Source organism: Trachypithecus francoisi, unplaced genomic scaffold, assembly GCF_009764315.1.
Source record: "Trachypithecus francoisi isolate TF-2019V2 unplaced genomic scaffold, Tfra_2.0 Lachesis_group20, whole genome shotgun sequence".
Classification (NCBI taxonomy): domain Eukaryota; kingdom Metazoa; phylum Chordata; class Mammalia; order Primates; family Cercopithecidae; genus Trachypithecus; species Trachypithecus francoisi.
The window spans coordinates 18,703,781-18,723,962 of record NW_022681466.1 but is presented as its reverse complement, the minus strand read 5'-3'; the positions used below and the strand labels follow the sequence as shown (position 1 = coordinate 18,723,962).

General features: G+C 55.6%; 2 protein-coding genes across 2 annotated transcripts; both read right to left on the bottom strand.

Moving 5' to 3' along the window:
• Positions 1-4,571: 4,571 nt before the first annotated feature.
• Positions 4,572-7,598, bottom strand: KRT16 (keratin 16). Its single transcript, XM_033183045.1, has 8 exons — positions 6,976-7,598; positions 6,457-6,539; positions 6,139-6,295; positions 5,863-6,024; positions 5,648-5,773; positions 5,126-5,346; positions 4,984-5,030; positions 4,572-4,823 (listed from the first exon to the last, which is right to left on the bottom strand). The coding sequence occupies exons 1-8, from the start codon at positions 7,495-7,497 to the stop codon at positions 4,723-4,725; spliced, it is 1,419 nt and encodes a 472-aa protein (XP_033038936.1). The 5' UTR covers positions 7,498-7,598; the 3' UTR covers positions 4,572-4,722.
• A 7,159-nt stretch (positions 7,599-14,757) lies between these two features.
• Positions 14,758-20,182, bottom strand: LOC117067008 (keratin, type I cytoskeletal 17). The gene is made up of 8 exons (XM_033183056.1): positions 19,395-20,182; positions 18,266-18,348; positions 17,677-17,833; positions 16,917-17,078; positions 16,291-16,416; positions 15,984-16,204; positions 15,862-15,884; positions 14,758-15,007 (listed from the first exon to the last, which is right to left on the bottom strand). Exons 1-8 carry the CDS (start codon positions 19,824-19,826, stop codon positions 14,913-14,915), a joined length of 1,299 nt encoding a protein of 432 aa, XP_033038947.1. The 5' UTR covers positions 19,827-20,182; the 3' UTR covers positions 14,758-14,912.

Here is a 20,182-nt window from a genome sequence, read left to right as displayed (position 1 = left end):
ATACAAAAAACTAGCCGGGCGAGGTGGCGGGCACCTGTAGTCCCAGCTACTTGGGAGGCTGAGGCAGGAGAATGGCGTGAACCCGGGAGGCGAAGCTTGCAGTGAGCTGAGATCTGGCCACTGCACTCCAGCCCGGGCGACAGAGCGAGACTCCGTCTCAAAAAAAAAAAGAAAAAAAAAAAAAAGCAGAGAAGCCCCTATAGCTCCTCTCTCCCCTCCTGGTCTGATCCCAACCACTACACGATTACTCCAGGAGAAACTAGATGTTTATACTGAAGAATTTCCCCGGAGGGACTCTGAATCCTGAGACACCAAGCAGGGCCAATAAACTGAAATCAATTAGTAGCAGAGTAGCTGAGATTGACCTTCTCTGCCCCCTTTTCACACTCAGCTTCCGGAAAGCTGGTAGCTTTTACAATCCAGACAGGAAATTAGAGGTATTCCTTCTGAGGAAGATCCTACCCAAGAAAAGTCCTACAGATAACTGTCCCCCAAAGAAACAGCTAATTCTCCACCAATTACTCTATACTGAGACCTACCAGTGGCAAGCTCCCAGGCTATCCGCACACATACACACATATTCCAGTCAGTTTCTCAGTGACTTACTCTTAAATATGAATGATGACCAAGGACTACTAGACATCTGAGAAAAGCCTTTGGCTTGAAAGATGGAGGCAAGAGAAACAAGAAGAAAGGAACTGAGGAAACTGAGCTGATGACAGAAATAGAAGCATTGCTGGAGCCAGGACTAATAGGCTCAAAGAGATCAGAGAAACGATTGCCTCTTGAAACAAGAACAAGATACTGTTGAAAAAATGTGGAGAGCTATGAGATATGAAAAATATAAAAGAGTGCTGTTGTTTTTAAGACAGGATCTCACTTTGTTGCCCAGGCTAGAATGCAATGGTGTGATCTCAGCTCACTGCAGCCTCGACTTCCCAGGCTCAAGTGATCCTCCCACCTCAGCCTCCCTACCAGCTGGAACTACAGGCACAGGCCACCACATACAGCTAATTTTTATATATTTTGTAGAGAAAGTGTTTCACTATGTTGCCCAGGCTGGTCTCGAACTCCTGGACTCAAGCAATCCACCCACCTTGGCCTCCCAAAGTGCTGCGATTACAGGCATGAGTTGCTGTGCCCGGCCAAATACAGCAGACTTTTTAAAACTCTGAATAATGGAGTTAGAGGTCAAAGTTAAAGAAATTTCTCAGAAAACGGCAACAACAACAACAACAACAACAAAAAAGACGAGATGGAAAATAAAACAGGATACATAGGAAAAAGAGCCATTCCAGAAAGAGAGAAAATGGAGGGAGGAAATCATGAAACACGAAAATTGGCCAGAATTGAACAAGATGAGCTCCCACATTGGAAGTTTCTGCTAGTGTCCAGCCAGTGGATGAAGTCACAGCTGCATCAGTTGAACACATGGTATTTCAGCCTGCTGGAGAGAAAGAGAAGAACTGAAAAGCTTCAAGGGAGGAGAGTGGGAATAGGATAATAAGAAATGATCTAGAATCAATAAGGCATAAGACTTCTCAAAAGCAACACCAGAAGCCAAGAAACAGTGAAACTGTACCTTCAAATGCTGAGGACAAATGATTTCCAAGCTAGAATTCCATACCCAGCCAAACTATCAATCAAGAGTGAGGGTAAACTAAAGATCTTTTTGACACAAATGATCTCAAAAAATTTAACCCCGATAACTCCCTTCCCAGGAAACTACTTGAGGATGTGCTTCACTAAAACAAAGAGAAAAATAAAAACAGGAAGGAAGAAGACATTGGATCCACAAAACAATGAATGCAACACAGGAAAAAGAAGGAATTTCAGGATGACAGTGAAGAGAGATTCCAGGATCACAGCTGGGCAGGAAACCCAGACAGCACCCAAAACAGACAAGAGCAGGACAGAAGGCTCTAGGAGACACATCTTCATGAAGATGAAATTGATGGAACACCCAGGGTTCTAAAATATTGGGGAGATTTATACTTCCAGTGGTGAATCAGGAAACAAATTAATGATCAATACATAGAAAGCTTAGGCAAATTACCGGGCATGGTGGCTCAGGCCTGTAATCCGAGCACTATGGGAGGCCGAGGTGGGCAGATCACAAGGTCAGGAGATCGAGACCACAGTGAAACCCTGTCTCTACTAAAAATACAAAAAATTAGCCGGGTGTGGTGGCGGGTGCCTGTAATCCCAGCTACTCGGGAGGCTGAGGCAGGAGAATGGCGTGAACCCAGGAGGCGGAGCTGGCAGTGAGCCGAGATCGCAACACTGCACTCCAGCCTGGGCGACAGGGCAAGACTCCATCTCAAAAAAAAAAAAAAGAAGAAAGCTTAGGCAAATTGAAAAAGAGATATTTATTCCAAGGAAATTTAATATAACATAAAATGTAATATAGTATTATATATGGTATGACTATGAATAACATTTAAATAGTCATAATAATGTAAACATTTATCTAACAAAAATATGAATATATTGAGAAGGTGAGAAGAAGGGATTTAAAAAAAGAAGTGGGGAGGGCAATGCTGTCTAACACATCTACATCCTCATCCTTCACAGCCAGAAGTCAAGCGAATAAAAACTAAAGCAGAAAAATCAAACAATAACAGGGTAAAGCCTGTTGTTATTTAGAAGTAAGGAGACAAATCCCAAAAGAAACAGCTGAAGCTGAAAGGGGGAGGCAGGAACAGAGCTGTAGTATCCAGCCTGGGGATGGCTTTTTCATTAAAAAAAAAAAAAAAAGTCTTACTCACAATACCAAAGACTTGAAACCAACCCAAATATCCATCCATGATAGACTGGATTAAGAAAATGTGGCACATATACACCATGGAATACTATGCAGCCATAAAAAAGGATAAGTTCATGTCCTTTGCGGGGACATGGATGAAGCTGGAAACCATCATTCTAAGCAAACTGTCACAAGGACAGAAAACCACACACCGCATGTTCTCACTCATAGGTGGGAATTGAACAATGAGAACATATGGGCACAGGGTGGGGAACATCACGCACTGGGGCCTGTTGCGGGGTGGGGACTGGGGGAGGGATAGCATTAGGAGAAATACCTAATGCAAATGACAAGTTGATGGGTGCAGCAAACCAACATGGCACATGTGTACCTATGTAACAAACCTGCACGTTGTGCACATGTACCCTAGAACTTAAAATATAATTTTTTAAAAATACTTGGCTGGGCGCGGTGGCTCACGTCTGTAATCCCAGCACTTTGGGAGGCCGAGACAGGCAGATCACAAAGTCAGGAGATTGAAACCATCCTGGCTAACATGGTGAAATTCCGTTTCTACTAAAAATACAAAAAAAAAAAAAAAAAAAATTAGCCGGGCCTGGTGGCGGGCGCCTGTAGTCCTAGCTACTCGGGAGGCTGAGGAAGGAGAATGGCGTGAACCCGGGAGGTAGAGCTTGCAGTGAGCCAAGATGGTGCCACTGCACTTCCACCTGGGCTACAGAAAGAGAGTCCGTCTCAAAAAAAAAAAAAGTCTTATGATGTTGTGCATACATAACTTTTTTTAATTTAAGTATTTAAAATATGGAAGACATCCAGGAAGAAGGAATGGCAACTGAGAGGTATGGGCCATGTCTCAGTCAGGTAGGGTGACTCAGGGGTTTAGAGCTGGGAGGGGTAGGAGGACACCAAGCTGGGTTTAGAAGGCTGAGTGCTGGAGGGAAATGGGATCCATTATGGGCTGTTAAGCAGAGGAGTCCTGATCTCACCCTTGTTCTTGATCTTGACCATATTCTGGTGGAAATCATTCAGCAGAAATTGAATGTGGATGAGATTGACTCTCAAGGGGACCCAGTTAGGCTGTGCCCAGGTCTCGGGAGAGAGGAAGAAGATCTGAACACGGCAACGGCCATGGGGCAGCAGATGTTTCCTAGGGTGCTCATCAGCACACAATTCACCAGCTGAAGGGAATGAGGAAGGAGGCGTTGATGGGGTGTGAGGAGAAGCAGGTTGGGAGAAGGAGGATTTCAGGTCTGACAAGGACACCATTCTCAAGGCAGAAAGCACTCCCTTCCACCCTTCAATGTAAAAACTGTGTGCAGGTGTGGGGGAGCCCATGGGTAGAGTTAAGATTCAAGCATGGGAGTCTTTGGGTTGAAATACCTAAAAAGATAGAGTAGTGTTAAAAGAAAGGCATGGACTTTGCAGACAGACGGGACTGAGCTTGAGCTCCAGCCGTGATCTGCATGATTTTATGCAAGTTGCTGAAACTCTCTGAATTCTGAGGGTTGTCAGTTCCAAAATGGGCCTGGCCACACCCACCTTACAGGGTTGCAAGGACAATATCATAAAATAACCTCTGTAGAATGCCCCCATGGTGTCAGTCAACACGTGTGGACACTCCCACACTCCCCCATCCTGTGTCCCACCTCCCAATTCCACAGAGCATGGAGGTCTTCCAGGAAGACCCTTCAAGATCTTCTGAGTTTTGTCCCATTTCCCACATCTCTCAGGCTGTGAGGCTCCAGAAGGTTTCTTGAAAGCACCTGCAACTCCCCTCCCATCAGTTCAAGAACAGAGATCACACAGGTTTGCATCAACCAGAAAGTCAGCTTTATTAGCCCACCACCAGCGGAGGAGCAGGGGAGACAGCTGGGAATGGCGCCATGAGAGCAGGGTCCTGACCCGGGCCTTCAGGAGGTGAGGCCAGCTGGTGGGCAGGAGGCTGTGGTAGAGGCAGCTCAGTTCGAGGAGCTCTGGCTCTGGCTGAAGCTGGATGAGCCCTGCTCCTTGAGGATGGGCCGGGTCTGACGGCTCGAAGAAGACGAGGAGGAGGTGAAGACTGTGGGAGAGAGAAGAGGAGGTGAGAAGGAGTCTGAGAGCTAAGCAGACTCCAGGGCAAGGAGAAGGGAGGGCTGGGAGCTCTGAGGAGAAGGGCCTGGCTCCCACTCCATGGAAACAGGCAGAGGGGCTGCAGTGCGGGGGAGCCTCAGAAGCCTTACCCTCGCGGGAAGAATAGGATTGGCCAGATGCGTGCTGGGAGGAAAGGCTGTGGGAGAGAAAAGGCAGGGCAGTCAGTTGTGCTGAGAGCAACAGGGGGGGCTAAAGGGTCTGGAAGGCAGAACTGGGGGACCTGGGACTCACTGGGCGTCCTCGCCCTCCAGCAGGCGGCGGTAGGTGGCGATCTCCTGCTCCAGCCGCGTCTTCACGTCCAGCAGGATCTGGTACTCCTGGCTCTGCTGCTCCATCTCACAACGTAGCTGGGCCAGCTGCTCCTCCACGCTGCCGATCAGTCCCTGGATCTGGGACAGCTGCATGCAGTAGCGGCCTTTGGTCTCCTCCAGGCTGTTCTCCAGGGATGCTTTCTGCAAGCGAGAGAGAGAAAGAGTCAATGGAGGTGTTCACTCCTGTCTCTCCAGGTCTCTGGGCATGCTTTTTGAGAGGTGCCTGGATTTTGATCCCAGTTGGGGTACTGACGGGCCAGACAATATGGAGAAAAGCTAGCCCACTACTCTAGGGCTTAGTTTCTCTGTCTATATAACGGGTCCCATGAGTCCTCTGGTCCCATCCTGAGAAAAGAAAGGTGGAACTAGATTGTGGCTTGTTGAGGGGATGGTGGCCATTACTGGTGGCTTGGGGGCTGCTGCTGTACCGGGTCCTTCATACCATGCTGAGCTGGGACTGCAGCTCAATCTCCAGGCCCTGGAACACCCTCCGGAGCTCCGTCACCTCACTGCGGCTGCTCTGTACCAGTTCGCTGTTGGAGGCCACTTCTTTGTTTAGCTCCTCGGTCTGAGACAGGAAAGCAGAACGAAAGGTGAGGCTCTCCCAAAGCCCCCGGCTGGGAAGTGCTGCAGGTTCACTGAGGGCCCGAGCCCCACCTTGCTCAGGAACCAGGCCTCAGCATCTCTGCGGTTTTTCTCTGCCATCTGCTCGTACTGGTCGCGCATCTCATTCAGGATGCGGCTCAGGTCCACACCAGGTGCGGCATCCATCTCCACGTTCACATCTCCACCGGTCTGACCTCGCAGAGCAAGCATCTCCTGGGAAGGGATGGCGGGAGGCAGTCAGCTCAGCAGACTCCTCTCCTGGCCCTGGGTGCATCTGGCAACCCCACCAAACCAGCCTCCCACCCCAGAAGCCAGCAGCAAACGCACCTCCTCATGGTTCTTCTTCAGGTAGGCCAGCTCCTCCTTCAGGCCTTCGATCTGCATCTCCAGGTCAGTCCTGGCCAGGGTCAGCTCGTCCAACACCCGGCGCAGGCCATTGACATCGGCCTCCACGGTCTGCCGCAGGGCCAGTTCATGCTCGTACCTGGCAGAACAGAGGTCAGGTCCTCAGCTGCAGCCCTGAGGATTCTGAGGCTCGGGGTCTGCTGGCCCTGCTGGGTGGACAGAACTCCCTGCCCCACAGTGACAGAGCCCCACTCTTTGTCCCTTGCCCTCTGCCCGCAGCCCACCATGCTGGCTGCTCACTTTGTCCTGAAGTCATCGGCTGCCAGCCTGGCATTGTCAATCTGCAAAATGGGCTGCGCATTCTCAATGGTGGCTGCAATGATCTGGAGTGGGGATGGAGGACAGGAGCCCTGGTCAGCCAAGGACCTTACTACTTGAGCATGAAAGGCAGAAAGGGGCAAAAGGAACCTCCCCAAATCTGTAAGTCTCCTGGCTGGCAGGACTGGAATGCCTTCTCCACCAGCTCAGGGTATGTAGGGATGCACTCCATCCCAGTCACCCCCTTCCTGGGCCCAAAGCAGGGAAGCTGAACTTGCAGCTGAACCCTTGTAGGAAATAAGAGATTCAGGGTTCCAGCCCCAGCCCAGGCACAGAGATGCTGAAAAGGGACCCTCTGCCACCACTTCCCTGGGTGATCCTGGCCACTCTCCAAAGGTGCCCAGTCTCCCTGTTTGTAAACTGTAATTGCTAAAAAGAGGTATCCCAAGGGCCACTGTAGTGCCAGCCTCTCTCTCTGCTCCATACACCAAAGTCACCCACCTTGTTCCTCAGGTCCTCGATGGTCTTGAAGTAGGGACTGTAGTCTTTGATCTCAGTGGGCCGCTGCCTCTGGTACCAGTCGCGGATCTTCACCTCCAGGTCGGTGTTGGCCTCCTCCAGAGCACGCACCTTGTCCAGGTAGGAGGCCAGGCGGTCGTTGAGGTTCTGCATGGTCACCTTCTCACTGCCCACCAGAAGCCCATCACCACCAGCAAAGCCACCACCCAAGCCACCACCAAAGCCAGCACCAAGGCCACCACCATATCCTCCCCCAAAGCCACTACCAAAGCTGCTGCTGCTGCTGAAGCCACCGCCATAGCCGCCCCCCAGCCCGTAGGCTCCCCCAGAGGAGAAGCGGGAGGAGGAGACAGACAGGCCCCCGCCATAGGTGCTGGGGGCGCGGCAGGACCCTCCGGCCAGGACGGAGGAGATGCGGCTGGAGCCGCCCCCGATGCCGCCCCCGATGCCGCAGGAGCCCTTCATGGAGCTGGAGGAGGTGAACTGGCGGCTGCAGGTGGTCATGATGCCGAGGAGGGAGGTGAGCGAGCAAGCAGTTGGCTGAAAGAAAGGAAGGTGCTCAGGAAGGCTGAGAGCGTGCTGTGGCTGCCTCCAATCCCAGAGACCTTTATATGCACCTGGGGAAGGCGGGGCTCTCCTAACTGCTGACTCCGGGTTCCCCTCCGGATTTCATCACTCCCGGTCGGGTCCTACACCTCACTCTGGATTATTCAGCCCAGGATCAACTCCGCCGTGTGCCGGCTCCGAGTTCCCACCCAGCTTTGGGGGTGTGGGGCTGAGAGAAAAACACACAAATGCAAGTCGGTGGTGACTCAGGCTAGGCAGCCGGGAATCAGGCTCCCGTTCCTGGAGCCCTCAGGCCCAGTGGGGCCTTGGCACAGGTGGCTTTGTGGCAACTGCGTCCCCAGGCAGTGAGTCAGCCCTTCAGAAGAACTCCCTGCCCCACAGTGACAGCCTTGGCTGAAAGAGACCTCAGTGATGCCATCCCAGGCTGTCTTGGGGAGCAGTTGCGGGGATCCTACATGTCCCACTCTGGGCAAGGGCAGAGTTCACGTCTTCACTCTGCTTGCTGTGTGGCCTGAGGCTCCCCACCTCCCATCTGTGGGCCTGTTTCCCCTCAGTGGTGACAAGGCTAGACTGGGTGACTGCAGAGTCCCTTCTGGTTCTAAAAATCCTATAACTCTCTTTCCCTTGTTGGATGTAATTCCAGTTCTGGAGGCTGCTTTGAGCCCCTGGGATCTCCAGAAGTGTGTGTACCATACAAACAACATCGGCCATGGAGCCAGACAGGCAGCACCAAGTCCCTGCTCTGCCCTTACCAGCTGCATAGCACAGGCCAGTCCTATAACCCCTTGGTCCTCAGTTTTCTCATCTGTAAAAGGGGATGACACACCACTAGCCACAAAGAAACATGCGCGAAGGACCCCACCGGCCCTTCCCTGAGGGCCAGCCCTGCCCCTCAGCCTCCCCATCCTGCCCCTTCAGCCAACTGCTCCTCACACTCACCTCTACACACTGGCACCCTCCCGCACCCCTACTCGGGACCCTGCACCCTCCCCCCACACTCCCAGCTGAAGAACACCACAGCCCCATACCTAGCTCCTCCACTCCTCTACCACCCTCTCCTAATCACAGGCACCCCACCTGCAGGCTGATGGGAGGGAGCCCGTCCTGCCACTATAGCCAGGTGTGACCCCTAACTCCGCCATGGGCCTCAGAGTCCCCCACCCTGTAGAAACAGGACTGGCTGGGGATCCATTCCCAGCAGTTCTCTTTCCCATGTCCACAGATCCCAGACTGGGCCTGGCAGCTCCATTCATCCAGCTGAGCTGGGGGAGCGCACTCATCATGGGCACACTCAGGCATGCATGGAGAGCCTGGTGTGTGCTGTACAGTTCTGTGAGTGAGGATGAGAGGGGCGTTATTTCTGACACCAGTTCTCAGGTGAAGGAGCTGGGATTCAGGGAGGGTAAGTGGGCTTTCCAAGACACCAGTCACTGGAAGCTGAGATGTGGACCTGCCTGCCTGTTCTCCTTGCCTAAGCCAGTTCCATCATCCTGAGCCCTCTCTCTGTGCATCTCAAATTTACATCATTTTCTTGATCAGAGGGAAGAGAGGGGAAACCAGAGACAGGCGGAGATTCACTCAAAGTTACTCTGCTTTAAGCTGCAGAGCTGCAACCAGAACCCAGAGCTCTGGCCCTCTCCAGGCTCCCACCATGCCTGCAGATGGGGCCAGTATACCCGACTGTCACCCACCTCCCCATGGTCACTGGCATAAGGTCTGCCCATGGTGGGCGTGGCCTTGGCCTGAGAGCCTGGTCTAGCACCAAGTCCTGGAAGGAGGAGGGAGCACCAAGAGGGGGCCTCCTCAGGGTGCTGTGGGGTGTCCCTTGGTGCTGGCCACTGGCCTTGCTCTGTAGTGCCTCTGCTGAGGTGAGGAGCCCAGAGACGGCCTGCCTGTGCCTGAACTCCAGTGGGGCAGGCAATTCCTTGTCTCAGCAGAACCAGGGTTTTGTCACTGCTACATCTCCCCTGGCCACTCACCCCAGAGAGAAGAGCAGAACGGATGCACATGCCTTCAGAGCCAAACCTGGGAGAGGGAACCCGTCACTCCCCACCCCCACCCCAAAGAGGGGCAAAGGGGACCCCAGAATCTTGGACAAAAACCTCAGTGTTCAGATATCAGGGTGGGCGTGGAGTTCCAGTCCAACCACAGATCCATCACCCTCAGAACTAAAAATGGTCTTCAAGGTCACCAAAGGCTATCATTAGGCCAACCGGAGAGGGTGAAATCCTTATCCAGGTAAAGCAGCCCAAAAGTGAGAGAGCAGAGACTCAAGCCAGCTCCACCTCCCAAGCCAGGATTCACACCGACTCTCGCAGTGGAGTCTGCGAACTCCACTCCCTGCCCCCATCGTGTGTGCGTGCACACACACCCCTTTCTCATTGGCACACTGCCCCCCGCCAAGTTCCCCATTCCAGGAAGTGTCAGGGTGGGATTATACACAAGCCCAGCACTGCAGACCTGGGGATCTGCCTGGGCTGAGAAGCTGCAGGAAGTTGCTGACCAATGCGCCAAACTGCTCAGCCAACTCCATAAATCATGCACCTGCCCTGTGCACAGCTCTCAGTGGCTGGGGGTGAAGAGGGAGATGGTGACATAGTCTCTGACCTTCGAAGAACTTATCATTTGACCCTGGAGGGAAAACTAACAATGGAAAATATAGAACCTGGCTAGGAGCCCTGGGGTGCTGGGCTTGCCTGCCATGCCCACACCACAGGAGGCAACTGGGGTAGGCATTGCCCCCCTGAGCCTCAGCAGTAGAGGAGGGGGCTGCCCTCCTGGCATTGACCTCTGGAAGGGTCCTAGCAGAGGAAGGCACCAGCAGGGCCTCAGAAGATCTGAGCTGATGGAGGAGGAAGAGGTGTTTCCTCTGCACCAGTGATGCACACCTGCCCCAAGGTGGCCAAAAACCAGGACCACTAAGCCTGATGAGCACAGAGAAGCCCAGTGGGCATCCTCCAGGCAGAGGATTCCTCCCCGTGCCCTGCCTCCTTCTTCCCTCCTTCGTCCTGCCCATGTCAAGCATGAGGCATGAGATCATGGCATACCTGAGGCGGCCGGGAAACATCATTGGCCAATACCATGCCTTGACTTGCAGTGATTCTCCAACCAGACAGATCCTCAGAGTCCCCATGAAGATTCACAGCCCTTCTCCGACTCCTGCATCAGCACCGCTCAGGACAAGCCTGCTGGTGGGGCTGTTTTGCAAGCTCCCCAGCCAGCTTAGGCTGGGCAGGCAAGAGGCAGCTTAGGGGGTTGAGGAGGAGGGCAGAGAAGCTGAGGGGAGAGAGGTGGCTGCTGCAGGGCCCCCAGCCCCGGCTGGACAAGCCAGAGCCACAGGCTTCAGGGCAGGAGGAAGGAAAAGTAGAGCCCCACCGAGCCAGGACAGAGCAGCCTGGAATCGGGGCAAGCAAGGGCGAAACCTTGGGCAGGACATTCAGCCCCTCTGAGTCTCAGTTTCCTTCTCTGGGAAATGGCATATTAGGAGATTAGAGGTCAAATAAATAAAGCACCTGGCAAAGGCCGGTGGCTAGCGTTATGTTTATCAGCAGGTGTTTATAAAGCACCTACTAGGTGCCTGGCACTGTGCTGGGCACTCAGACTCAAAGATCAAGACAGAGAAGCCCTGGAGACATAGTCTTCTGGGGGAGAAGGCGGTAAAGACAGTCCCAATACACTAATGTCAGGTCATGATGAGGTGCTGGGGCGCTGCAGAGAAACAGAGGGAGCAGAGTCCCTGGGGGAGAGCAAATGTCCAGGCCCAAGCTCTACCCCTGTGACGGCTCCCGGGATCTGGGGCAATCTGTGAGTGCCAGGCCCAGCTCCGGGGATCCTCTCCCCTCCTGCATGTTTGATGTCCCCCTTCTGAAGGTGGGGCTGTCACAGCCCTTCACAATCCAACCACAGATCCACAGCTTCTGCCTTGATGACGGAGTGAAACATTCTGTGCAGTGGGCAGGGTGGGTGTGGATGAACTGTGAGTCCCTCCATGAGTCCCATAGCTGGGTCCCCAATCCAGCCCAGGCACATGTCCCCAGCATCCTGGGCCCACTTGGGGTGCCTGTTCTGCACAAACAAGGGACCTGGACTCCTGTGTGAGTCTCAGGAAACCCCCAAGAGGGGCTCCCATTGCCCCCACCCAAGGAATGTGAGCAGGAAGCTGGTGCCTCCAGGGAAGGCTACGGACCTCAGGGGGGTGTGGGGGAAAGAGTGGGCCTCTCTCAGGGATGTTTCTTCAAATGGTCACTACAGCTCAGGGTGAGGATGGGCTCTGTCAAGCTCAGTTACCCCTCGGCTCTGTGCATGGGGTAAACCCACCTGGCTCTGCTCCCTCTGTTCCCCTCATCTCCCCAAAACCTGGGTTGCCACCACAGAACCACACTGCATATTGTCAGTCCCTCAGGTCCCCTTGGGGCAGGCACTGTCTCTCAGGGTCAGGACCGGTGTCTCCTCCTTCCCCTGGACTCAGTGCAAACCAGGCGCAGAGCGATGGCATGCCATGGATGAGGGTCCCCCCCACCACATCTGTCTCCCTACAAGACACGCTGCCAGGTCAGCCCCTGCAAGGGGGGTCTGCAGGCAGGCTGCCACTGGCATGAGCCTGACCTGAGAGTCGTATGTGTGTGTCCATCACACGAGACCAGGTGTGGCAGCTCCGAGGGCAACCACAGATCCGCAGCTTCTGCCTTGATGACAGGAGGTGAAACATTCTGTGCAGTGGGCAGGGCATGTGTGGACAAACTGTGAGTCCCTCCATGAGTCCCATAGCTGGGTCGCCGATCCAGCCCAGGCACATGTTTCCAGCAGCCTGGGCCCACTTGGGGTCCTTGGACAAAGTCACTCAAGTCTCCCCACCATCCCCTGGCAACCACTGCCTCTACTGGCTCAGCTCTCTGGGCACACTGGGGGGCTCCACCATTCTGGACTCCTAGCCTCTACTAGGTGCCTGGCACTGTGCTGGGCACTCAGACTCAAAGATCAAGACAGAGAAGCCCTGGAGACATAGTCTTCTGGGGAAGAAGATGGGAAAGACAATCCCAATACACTAATGTCAGGTCACGATGGGGTGCTGAAGCGCTGCAGAGAAACAGAGGGAGCAGGGTCCCTGGGGGAGAACAAATGTCCAGGCCCAAGCTCTACCCCTGTGACAGCTCCCGGGATCTGGGGAAATCTGTGAGTGCCAGGCCCAGCTCCGGGGATCCTCTCCCCTCCTGCATGTTTGATACCCCCCTTCTGAAGGTGGGGCTGTCACAGCCCCACTTTGTGAAGAGGAGCTTCTTCCCCAGCAGAGGGGCACAGTCTGGGGCTGTCTCTGGTCCTCCCCACACTCTGACCTCTCCTCACTCGCGCCATCGGTAATTGTGGACCCCAGGATCTACAGGAGGGAGAGAGAGCCCTGCCTGGAGCCTGAGGTGGGGCAGGAGGTGGGACTCGGCTCCTCTTCCCAGGATGGAAGCAGGGCCCACTTCCCCTCCCATGCCTGTCTCCATTATTGACCCCCCAGGCTCCAGGACAAGGGCTGAGTCACTGCTCCTTGGAGCCTCAGTGTCCCCATCCACATACTGAGGCGCCTTCCCCCAGATCCTCCCTGTTTCCTGGGACTATTCAGATAAATGAAGTCACCCTCCAGAATGAGCCATCTGCAGCCCAGGGCTGGTTCTTCTGGTTGTGGCAGGATGTGTGGTGGGGGCCTGGTGCAAACAGTGCCTCCCTCCTTCCCTCCATGGCGCCACATTTGCTGCCAGACAGCAGGGAGACGTCAGCCTCTGACAGAGCAGAGCCTGACCTTGCTTTGAGTCGTGCAGATGCTGCTGCAGGCGCAAGTCCCCGACTCCAGGCAGCCATCTCCCCTGCAGAGAGAAGCACTCTCCCGGGATATCGTAGCTCCGAAGTCCAGGAAGGGCCTGTGACCAGCCCAAAGTCGCCCATACTCCAATGGTCAGTACCCACCCCCATCCCTGGCCTCTGCCAGTCCCGAATCCCCACCAACCCAGGCTCAGAGGGCTCTGGTCACTCCCATTCTCCTCGGGCCTGGGCCCCACCCCCAGCCTCCAGGCACCAGGAGAGAGAGGGTGTTTGGGGGCCCTGGTCTGATGACACCCCAGGTCCAGCAGTGATGAGGTGGAGGCACCCTCCTCCCACTAACCCCCTGTTTGAAGAAAACCAGGAAAGCAGGCCATCCTGCCTGGCAATTTCCGGATTTACTAGAAGGAAGATTTCCAGGTGTCAGGCTCACCTCCCACAGACTGTTCCCCACAGCCACATTTGCTGCCAACAGCAAGAGCTGGGACTGGTGCTCAGAGGGTGCCAGGAGTGGCTGGAGCAGGACTGTTCCTCTTCCTTTTCCTAGGAGGCAGTTTCTACCCTCCCTCATGCCACCCCTGTCCCTAGTAGGGAACCAAAGAGGGTCTAGACCACCAGGGAGAGTGGCACTGCTCCCTGGGCACAGCCACCCCATCTGCAGTGCCCCCCGCTCTGCCCCGTCCCCATCCTGAGCAACAGCTGACCATGTGAGGAAACATTCCTGAGACAGGCCCCATCCTTTCTCCCACACCTGCCGGGGGTCCGCAGCCTTCCCTGAAAACACCAGCCTCCCGCTCACATTCCCAGGGCAGAGGCAATGGGAGCCCCTCTTGGGGATTTCCTGAGACTCACACAGGAGTCTAGGACCCAACCACCCAGTCTGCCTTCCCCACCCACCCTCCCTTTGTGCTTATCCCAGCCCTTGCCCACCTCCTGCCCCATCTAGGGGGAGGGCACAGCCCACAGGACCGGGAGGAGCAAACTGATTGAGTGAGTCATCTCTGAGGATTCAGGCTCCCACACCTGAGATCTTCCCATCCATTTATGGATGAGAAAGCAAGACTCAGTGAGGAGAAGTGACTGCCTAACTTCCGGAGGTCACAGAGCTACTCACAGGGCAAGCAGAGGCCACCTAGGACCACACCTGATACACCGACTCCACCCCCAGTCTAGCGCAGCCTGGACCACCCCCTGAAAATCTTTAGCCCTTGGGAGATGCGAGCACCCCCTCGAAACTCTCCCCAGACTTACTTTTTATGCTGGTCTAAGCTGACCCCTGACCTGCCAGTCAACAACAGTGGGTATCTAAGCACCATCTCCCCTCACCCTCACTCCTTCCCATTTCACCCTTTTGTCCCTAGTGCCCACTTCAGGGGCCAGAACAAGAGCACATTTCATAGCTGAGTCAACAAGCTTTATTGTCATCAGGCAGAGAAGCATGGGGAAGGGACTGAAGCAGGGGGCTGAGGCTGGAGAGGCCGGAGACTGTGGGGCAGATGGGGTGGCTGCCTCCCTGCCTCCTGGGGGGCTGGCCAGGGGGAGCTGAGTCCTCAGCGGGTGGTCTGGTGGACCTGCTCGCGGGAGGAGATGACCTTGCCGTCCTGGACCTCTTCCACAATGGTACGCACCTGACGGGTGGTCACCGCTGCAGGAGAAGCAGGTGCTTGAAAGTGTGTAGGGACCAGGAGACCCTCGCTTGCCCAATAGCCCTCATGGACAGGAGCCGGCTCTCTCCCTCATCCTCCCCCAGGTGCTGTGAGTGCCTCCACTGGCACCTCGATGTCACACTACACACACATCCCTTCTGTCCCTGCCACCACCTGCTTTCCACCCCATCCCTCTGCCGGTGGCCCTGTGTGAGTCTTGCCTCCCCAGATGGGTTATTTGATTCTGACCCAGTGTGTCCTGCCAGGGAGGAGCCATGTAGACTCCATGAAATCCATCTCCATTTCTCTGCAGTCTCCAGGACATAGTCCTTTGCTCCTATCTCCCCCATTAGACTGGGATCGCCAAGACAAAACTCAGGCCCCTGTCTCCTCCATTAGACTAGCAACCCTGGGGCTAGGATCATATATTCTCCCTCAGACTGGAATTTGGAGGACAAGGACCATGTCCCTATCTCCCATCAGGCCAGAGTCCCCAGAGACAGGACTGCTTTTGCTCATCCGAAAGCTGTCAAGAGCAAAGATCATGAGACCATGTTCCTGTCTTCCCAACAGATGACAATCTCCAGAGCTGGGACCTGTCTCCTCCATCAGACTAGGATCTCCAAGGTAAGGACCAGTTCCCTACTCCACCCCCATCAGACCAGACAGTGTCTCTCTCGTTTGATCTTTTCCTGAGTATCAATCCTCAGTGCTAATGGATCACTTCTCCCACCCTTGCTGAGGGATAGCCATCAACTCCTGGAGCTCCTGGGGACCCTGCCCCAGCAATGTGCAGGTGGGCTGCCTGTCCCATGCACCCAGTCCCCAGGATGTCAGCCACCAAGATGCTTACGTTCTTTCTTGTACTGAGTCAGGCTGAAAGAAAAAAAAGAGAGAGAGGAAATTAGAAGTGGGTCTGAGAGCCCCACCCCTGCCAAGAGGCTCCCAGCCCTGACCCCAGGCGCCCCCACTCACTGGGCATCCTCGCCCTCCAGCAGGCGGCGGTAAGTGGCGATCTCCTGCTCCAGCCGCGTCTTCACGTCCAGCAGGATCTTGTACTCCTGGTTCTGCTGCTCCATCTCGCAGCGAAGCTGGGCCAGCTGCTCCTCCACGCTGCCGATGAGTCCCTGGATCTGGGACAGCTGCACGCAGTAGCGGTTCTCTGTCTCCGCCAGGCTGCCCTCCAGGGATGCTTTCTGCAGGAGGGCAGGAAGACCAGGGGTCAGTGAGGGTGGCCAGTGCCCTCTTCTGGGCCCACCCCCACGCACAGGACTGTTCCTACCATGCTGAGCTGGGACTGCAGCTCGATCTCCAAGGCCTGCATGGTGCGCCGGAGCTCCGAGATCTCGCTCTTGCCGCTCTGCACCAGCTCGCTGTTGGTGGCCACCTCGCGGTTCAGTTCCTCTGTCTGCAGACAGGACACAGGACAGGGCGGTGTGAGCCTAGATCCCTCTCCCGAGTCAGGCCTCCTCCCAAATCTAACTGTGGAGAGAGTGGTGCCTTCTCACCAGCTTCCCACGTCCCAAAGCCCAGAAACATGCCATTTGAAATGTTAACATTTTATGGTTAATCCCTGTGTGTGGGAAGCACAAACCGGAAACTTGAGAACCAGCCAGAACATGTAGCCTGGCTCTTGGTGCTAGTTCCTAACTTCTTGAGGGAAAGATGGGGACTCCCAGGGTCTTTACCCTTTGCCTTTATTCTGTGGGGGCTCCCTATCTCCCCGCCACCCCCAGATCCCAGCTTGAGCTCAGCTCCAGGTCTGTTGATGCAGTGGGTGATCCTGTGATCCATGCAGCTGACTGAGGAGGGGGCACCTCCAAGACACCTGGCCGTGGCTTCCTGTCAGTGCTAAGGCCCCTGAGCCCTAGCCCCTAAGAGAGACCTCTGGCCTGCAGCAGCCCCCACCTTGCTAAAGAACCAATCCTCAGCATCCTTGCGGTTCTTCTCTGCCATCTTCTCATACTGGTCACGCATCTCGTTCAGGATGCGGCTCAGGTCCACGCCTGGGGCAGCGTCCATCTCCACATTGATCTCACCGCCCACCTGGCCTCGCAGGGCGTTCATCTCCTATGGAAAAAGGGGATGTGGGTGTGCACATCTGGACCCATCCTGACCTCTCACTCCCAAGCCTTCCCCGCAAGGGGATCCCACTCCCCACAAGGACCCCTCCTTTGTTCTCCCTCAGCTCTATCTGACCCTCTAAATGATTTTTATTCATCTGCTCAGTATTACCTCCACCATCAGACTCTATCTCCCCCATTAGACCAAGGGCTCTCCAAAATAAAATCTAGTTATTAGACGTATGCCCCAAAAATTTCCACTCTAATTTCCAAGCTTCTCTGTTCAGCTTTGAGAGTTTGAAATGAAACAAGAAGGAGACTTCCTTAGTTATCCCCTGCCCTCGTGAGGGAGGCCAGGGCAGGTAGAGGGAGCCTCTGCGGGCCCCTGGGGGTTCCTTGGGTATAGAGAAGCAGTGTAGTACAAAGAGGAGTCTACCCTGCATGCTGGACCCGAAGGATCAGGGCTCTGCAGACAGGGAAGCCCTCTAAGGTGACTAATCCCATGTGCCTGCTCTGCTGTCTCCCACAGCCTCAGCTATGGCCCAGCCCTAGGGCTCTGCCACCCACTCCTCAGCCTCTTTGACCTTCTGCCCCAGCCACCTCACCTCCTCATGGTTCTTCTTCAGGTAGGCCAGCTCCTCCTTGAGGTTCTCAATCTGCATCTCCAGGTCGGCTCTGGCCAGGGTCAGCTCATCCAGCACCCTGCGCAGGCCATTGATGTCGGCCTCCACGCTCAGGCGCAGGGCCTGCTCCGTCTCAAACCTGCCATGGGAATCAGAGACTTCAGCCCAGGCTGCTTGGACCTGCAGGTCCTGGTCCTGGCTGCTCACCTGCCTTCATTTTGCCAGGACTCTAAGGGGTTGGAAGGGCTGATGAGAAGGTCGAGTGGAAATGAATTCCAGTCCTGGGGCCCAGGGACCATCACAGGGCCAGATACCATGCTCACCAGCTTCCTTACTTCTCTGCACCTCCCACCTCCCCTCCCTCTCTTCTATTCCCTGCCTAAGCCCAGCAACCTTCAGAACTGGCTGCCTTCACTGCATCCTGGACTAAGGAGTGGGGCTCCTAGGACTGCCCCACCCTGAGCTCCTGGGCCTTGCCACAAGCAACTGAGGAGTCCTGGGGTCAGGAAGGGTACCCCGAGATCCTCCCCCAGCTGGCCCAGGCTGCCCAAGCCCACTGGCCAGGACTCACTTGGTGCGGAAGTCATCAGCAGCCAGACGGGCATTGTCGATCTGCAGCAGGATGTTGGCATTGTCCACGGTGGCTGTGAGGATCTGAGGAGATGGGAGAGGAGTCAGGTCATCGGATGGGGGTGGCTGAGCCCACATCAGCATTCTGAGCAGATCTTCCTGCCTGGGGGCCTCTCTTCCCTCCCAGTCCCTCCCTTGCCCTGTGCTGTATTATTGGCAGAGGAGGGGCAAGCAGGAGTCTGAAGGACTGAAAGGTGCCTCTTCTTCCCCCGCTACTCAGTACCTGCCTCCCCCACCAGACCCCCATGCCAGGCTCAGTCTTAAAGAAGAGACAACTGACTGGGAGTATGAGGCAAGCAGAAAAGAATGGGAAAATGTCCCCAGGGCAGAAGCTGTCCCAGAATTCTAGAACAAGGGAGGGGTGTGGGCAATCCCCTCGTTTCACAGCCAGCTAGAGGGTGCTCCTGACAGGCTTCCCCAAAAGGAGGCTAAAGGAGCCCTCACCAAAGAGTGGTTCCAAATCAGAAGTCAGGACCCCTCCTAATCCCTAACCCTGGGCTCCAGCCAGCAGCCCCACCCACTGGGGTTTGCTGAGGCGTCTTAAGGGACAGCAGGAGGAAAGAAGAAGCCAGAAAAATCCCCAAATAAGGCACATCAGAGGCCTTCCCCACCCCGAGGTCCTGCCCCGCAGGGACCTCCCCCCGCAGCAGGTGCTATCAGGAGCTCACTCAGACACCCCCACTCCACATCACCCAAAACCCCCTCCTGCTGACCCCCGCTCCAAAGGAGCAAGACACCACGCATCCAGCGGCCCAGGGGCCCAGCCCTCCATCTGCATCCTCCTGCCTCATCCTACAACCTCTCCAGGTGGAGGAGCTCCACAAGGGAGAAACTGAGGCTCCAAGGGGCTCCACGAGGCCTGTTTGTTCCTGACTCAGCCTGCTGTCCTCAGAAAAGGGGGATGTGGGCCACACAGGGGCCCCAAGGCAGGTTCCCAGAAGCGAAGCCACAAGCCAAACCACCCTTGGCTCCCTGAGACCCTGTGGCTGGACTCCAGGCCTTTGGCCAGGGCAGGAGTTGGGGGGAAGAAGCCATGCCCCCCGGAGACCCCTCCCACCAGCAGGCTTTACCTTGTTCTGCAGCTCCTCAATTGTCCTGTGGTACTGGCTGTAGTCACGGGCGGGCCCCGGGGCCTGCCTCTGGTACCAATCACGGATCTTCACCTCCAGTTCAGTGTTGGCCTCCTCCAGGGCGCGCACCTTGTCCAGGTAGGAGGCCAGGCGGTCATTGAGGTTCTGCATGGTGGCCTTCTCACCTCCGGCCAGCAGCCCATCAACGCCCCCAAAGCTGCTGCCATAGCCACCACCAGAGCCAAAGCTGTAGCAGCTGGAGTAGCTGCTACCTCCGAGGGCGCTGCCCAGGCCTCCAGCAGATCCCAGCCTGCAGGAGCCGGCACCCAGGCCGCCAGACAGCCGGCAGGAGGTGCGGGATGAGCCGCCCCCCAGGCCAGAGGAGCCCTTGATGGAACTGGAGGAGGTGAACTGACGGATGGTGGTGGTCATGGTGGCAGCAGCAGGAGGCAGGCACACAGGAGAAGGGCTGGAGAGGAGAGGGGCCCCAAGGTGTGTAGGGCTGCCGGGGTTTGCCCGCTTCCTTTATAGGCCACCAAGTGGGCGTAGCGATTACAATAGGCTTGCTCCTCTGTTTCCATTCCCCTGGGCTTTCATCACCATTGGCCACCTGCCAGCTTCCAGGTGGCTGGGGGCCCCTCCCCGCCCATCATCAGGAATTTGCCTCATTTCTCCAAATCCTCGTGCTGGGTGCCGTGCGTGTGCGTGTGCGTGTGCGTGTGCGTGCCTCTGGTCTCAGGCCTGTCACCTGTGATTCAGGCGGGCCCTCCAGCTATGCTTTCCCATGA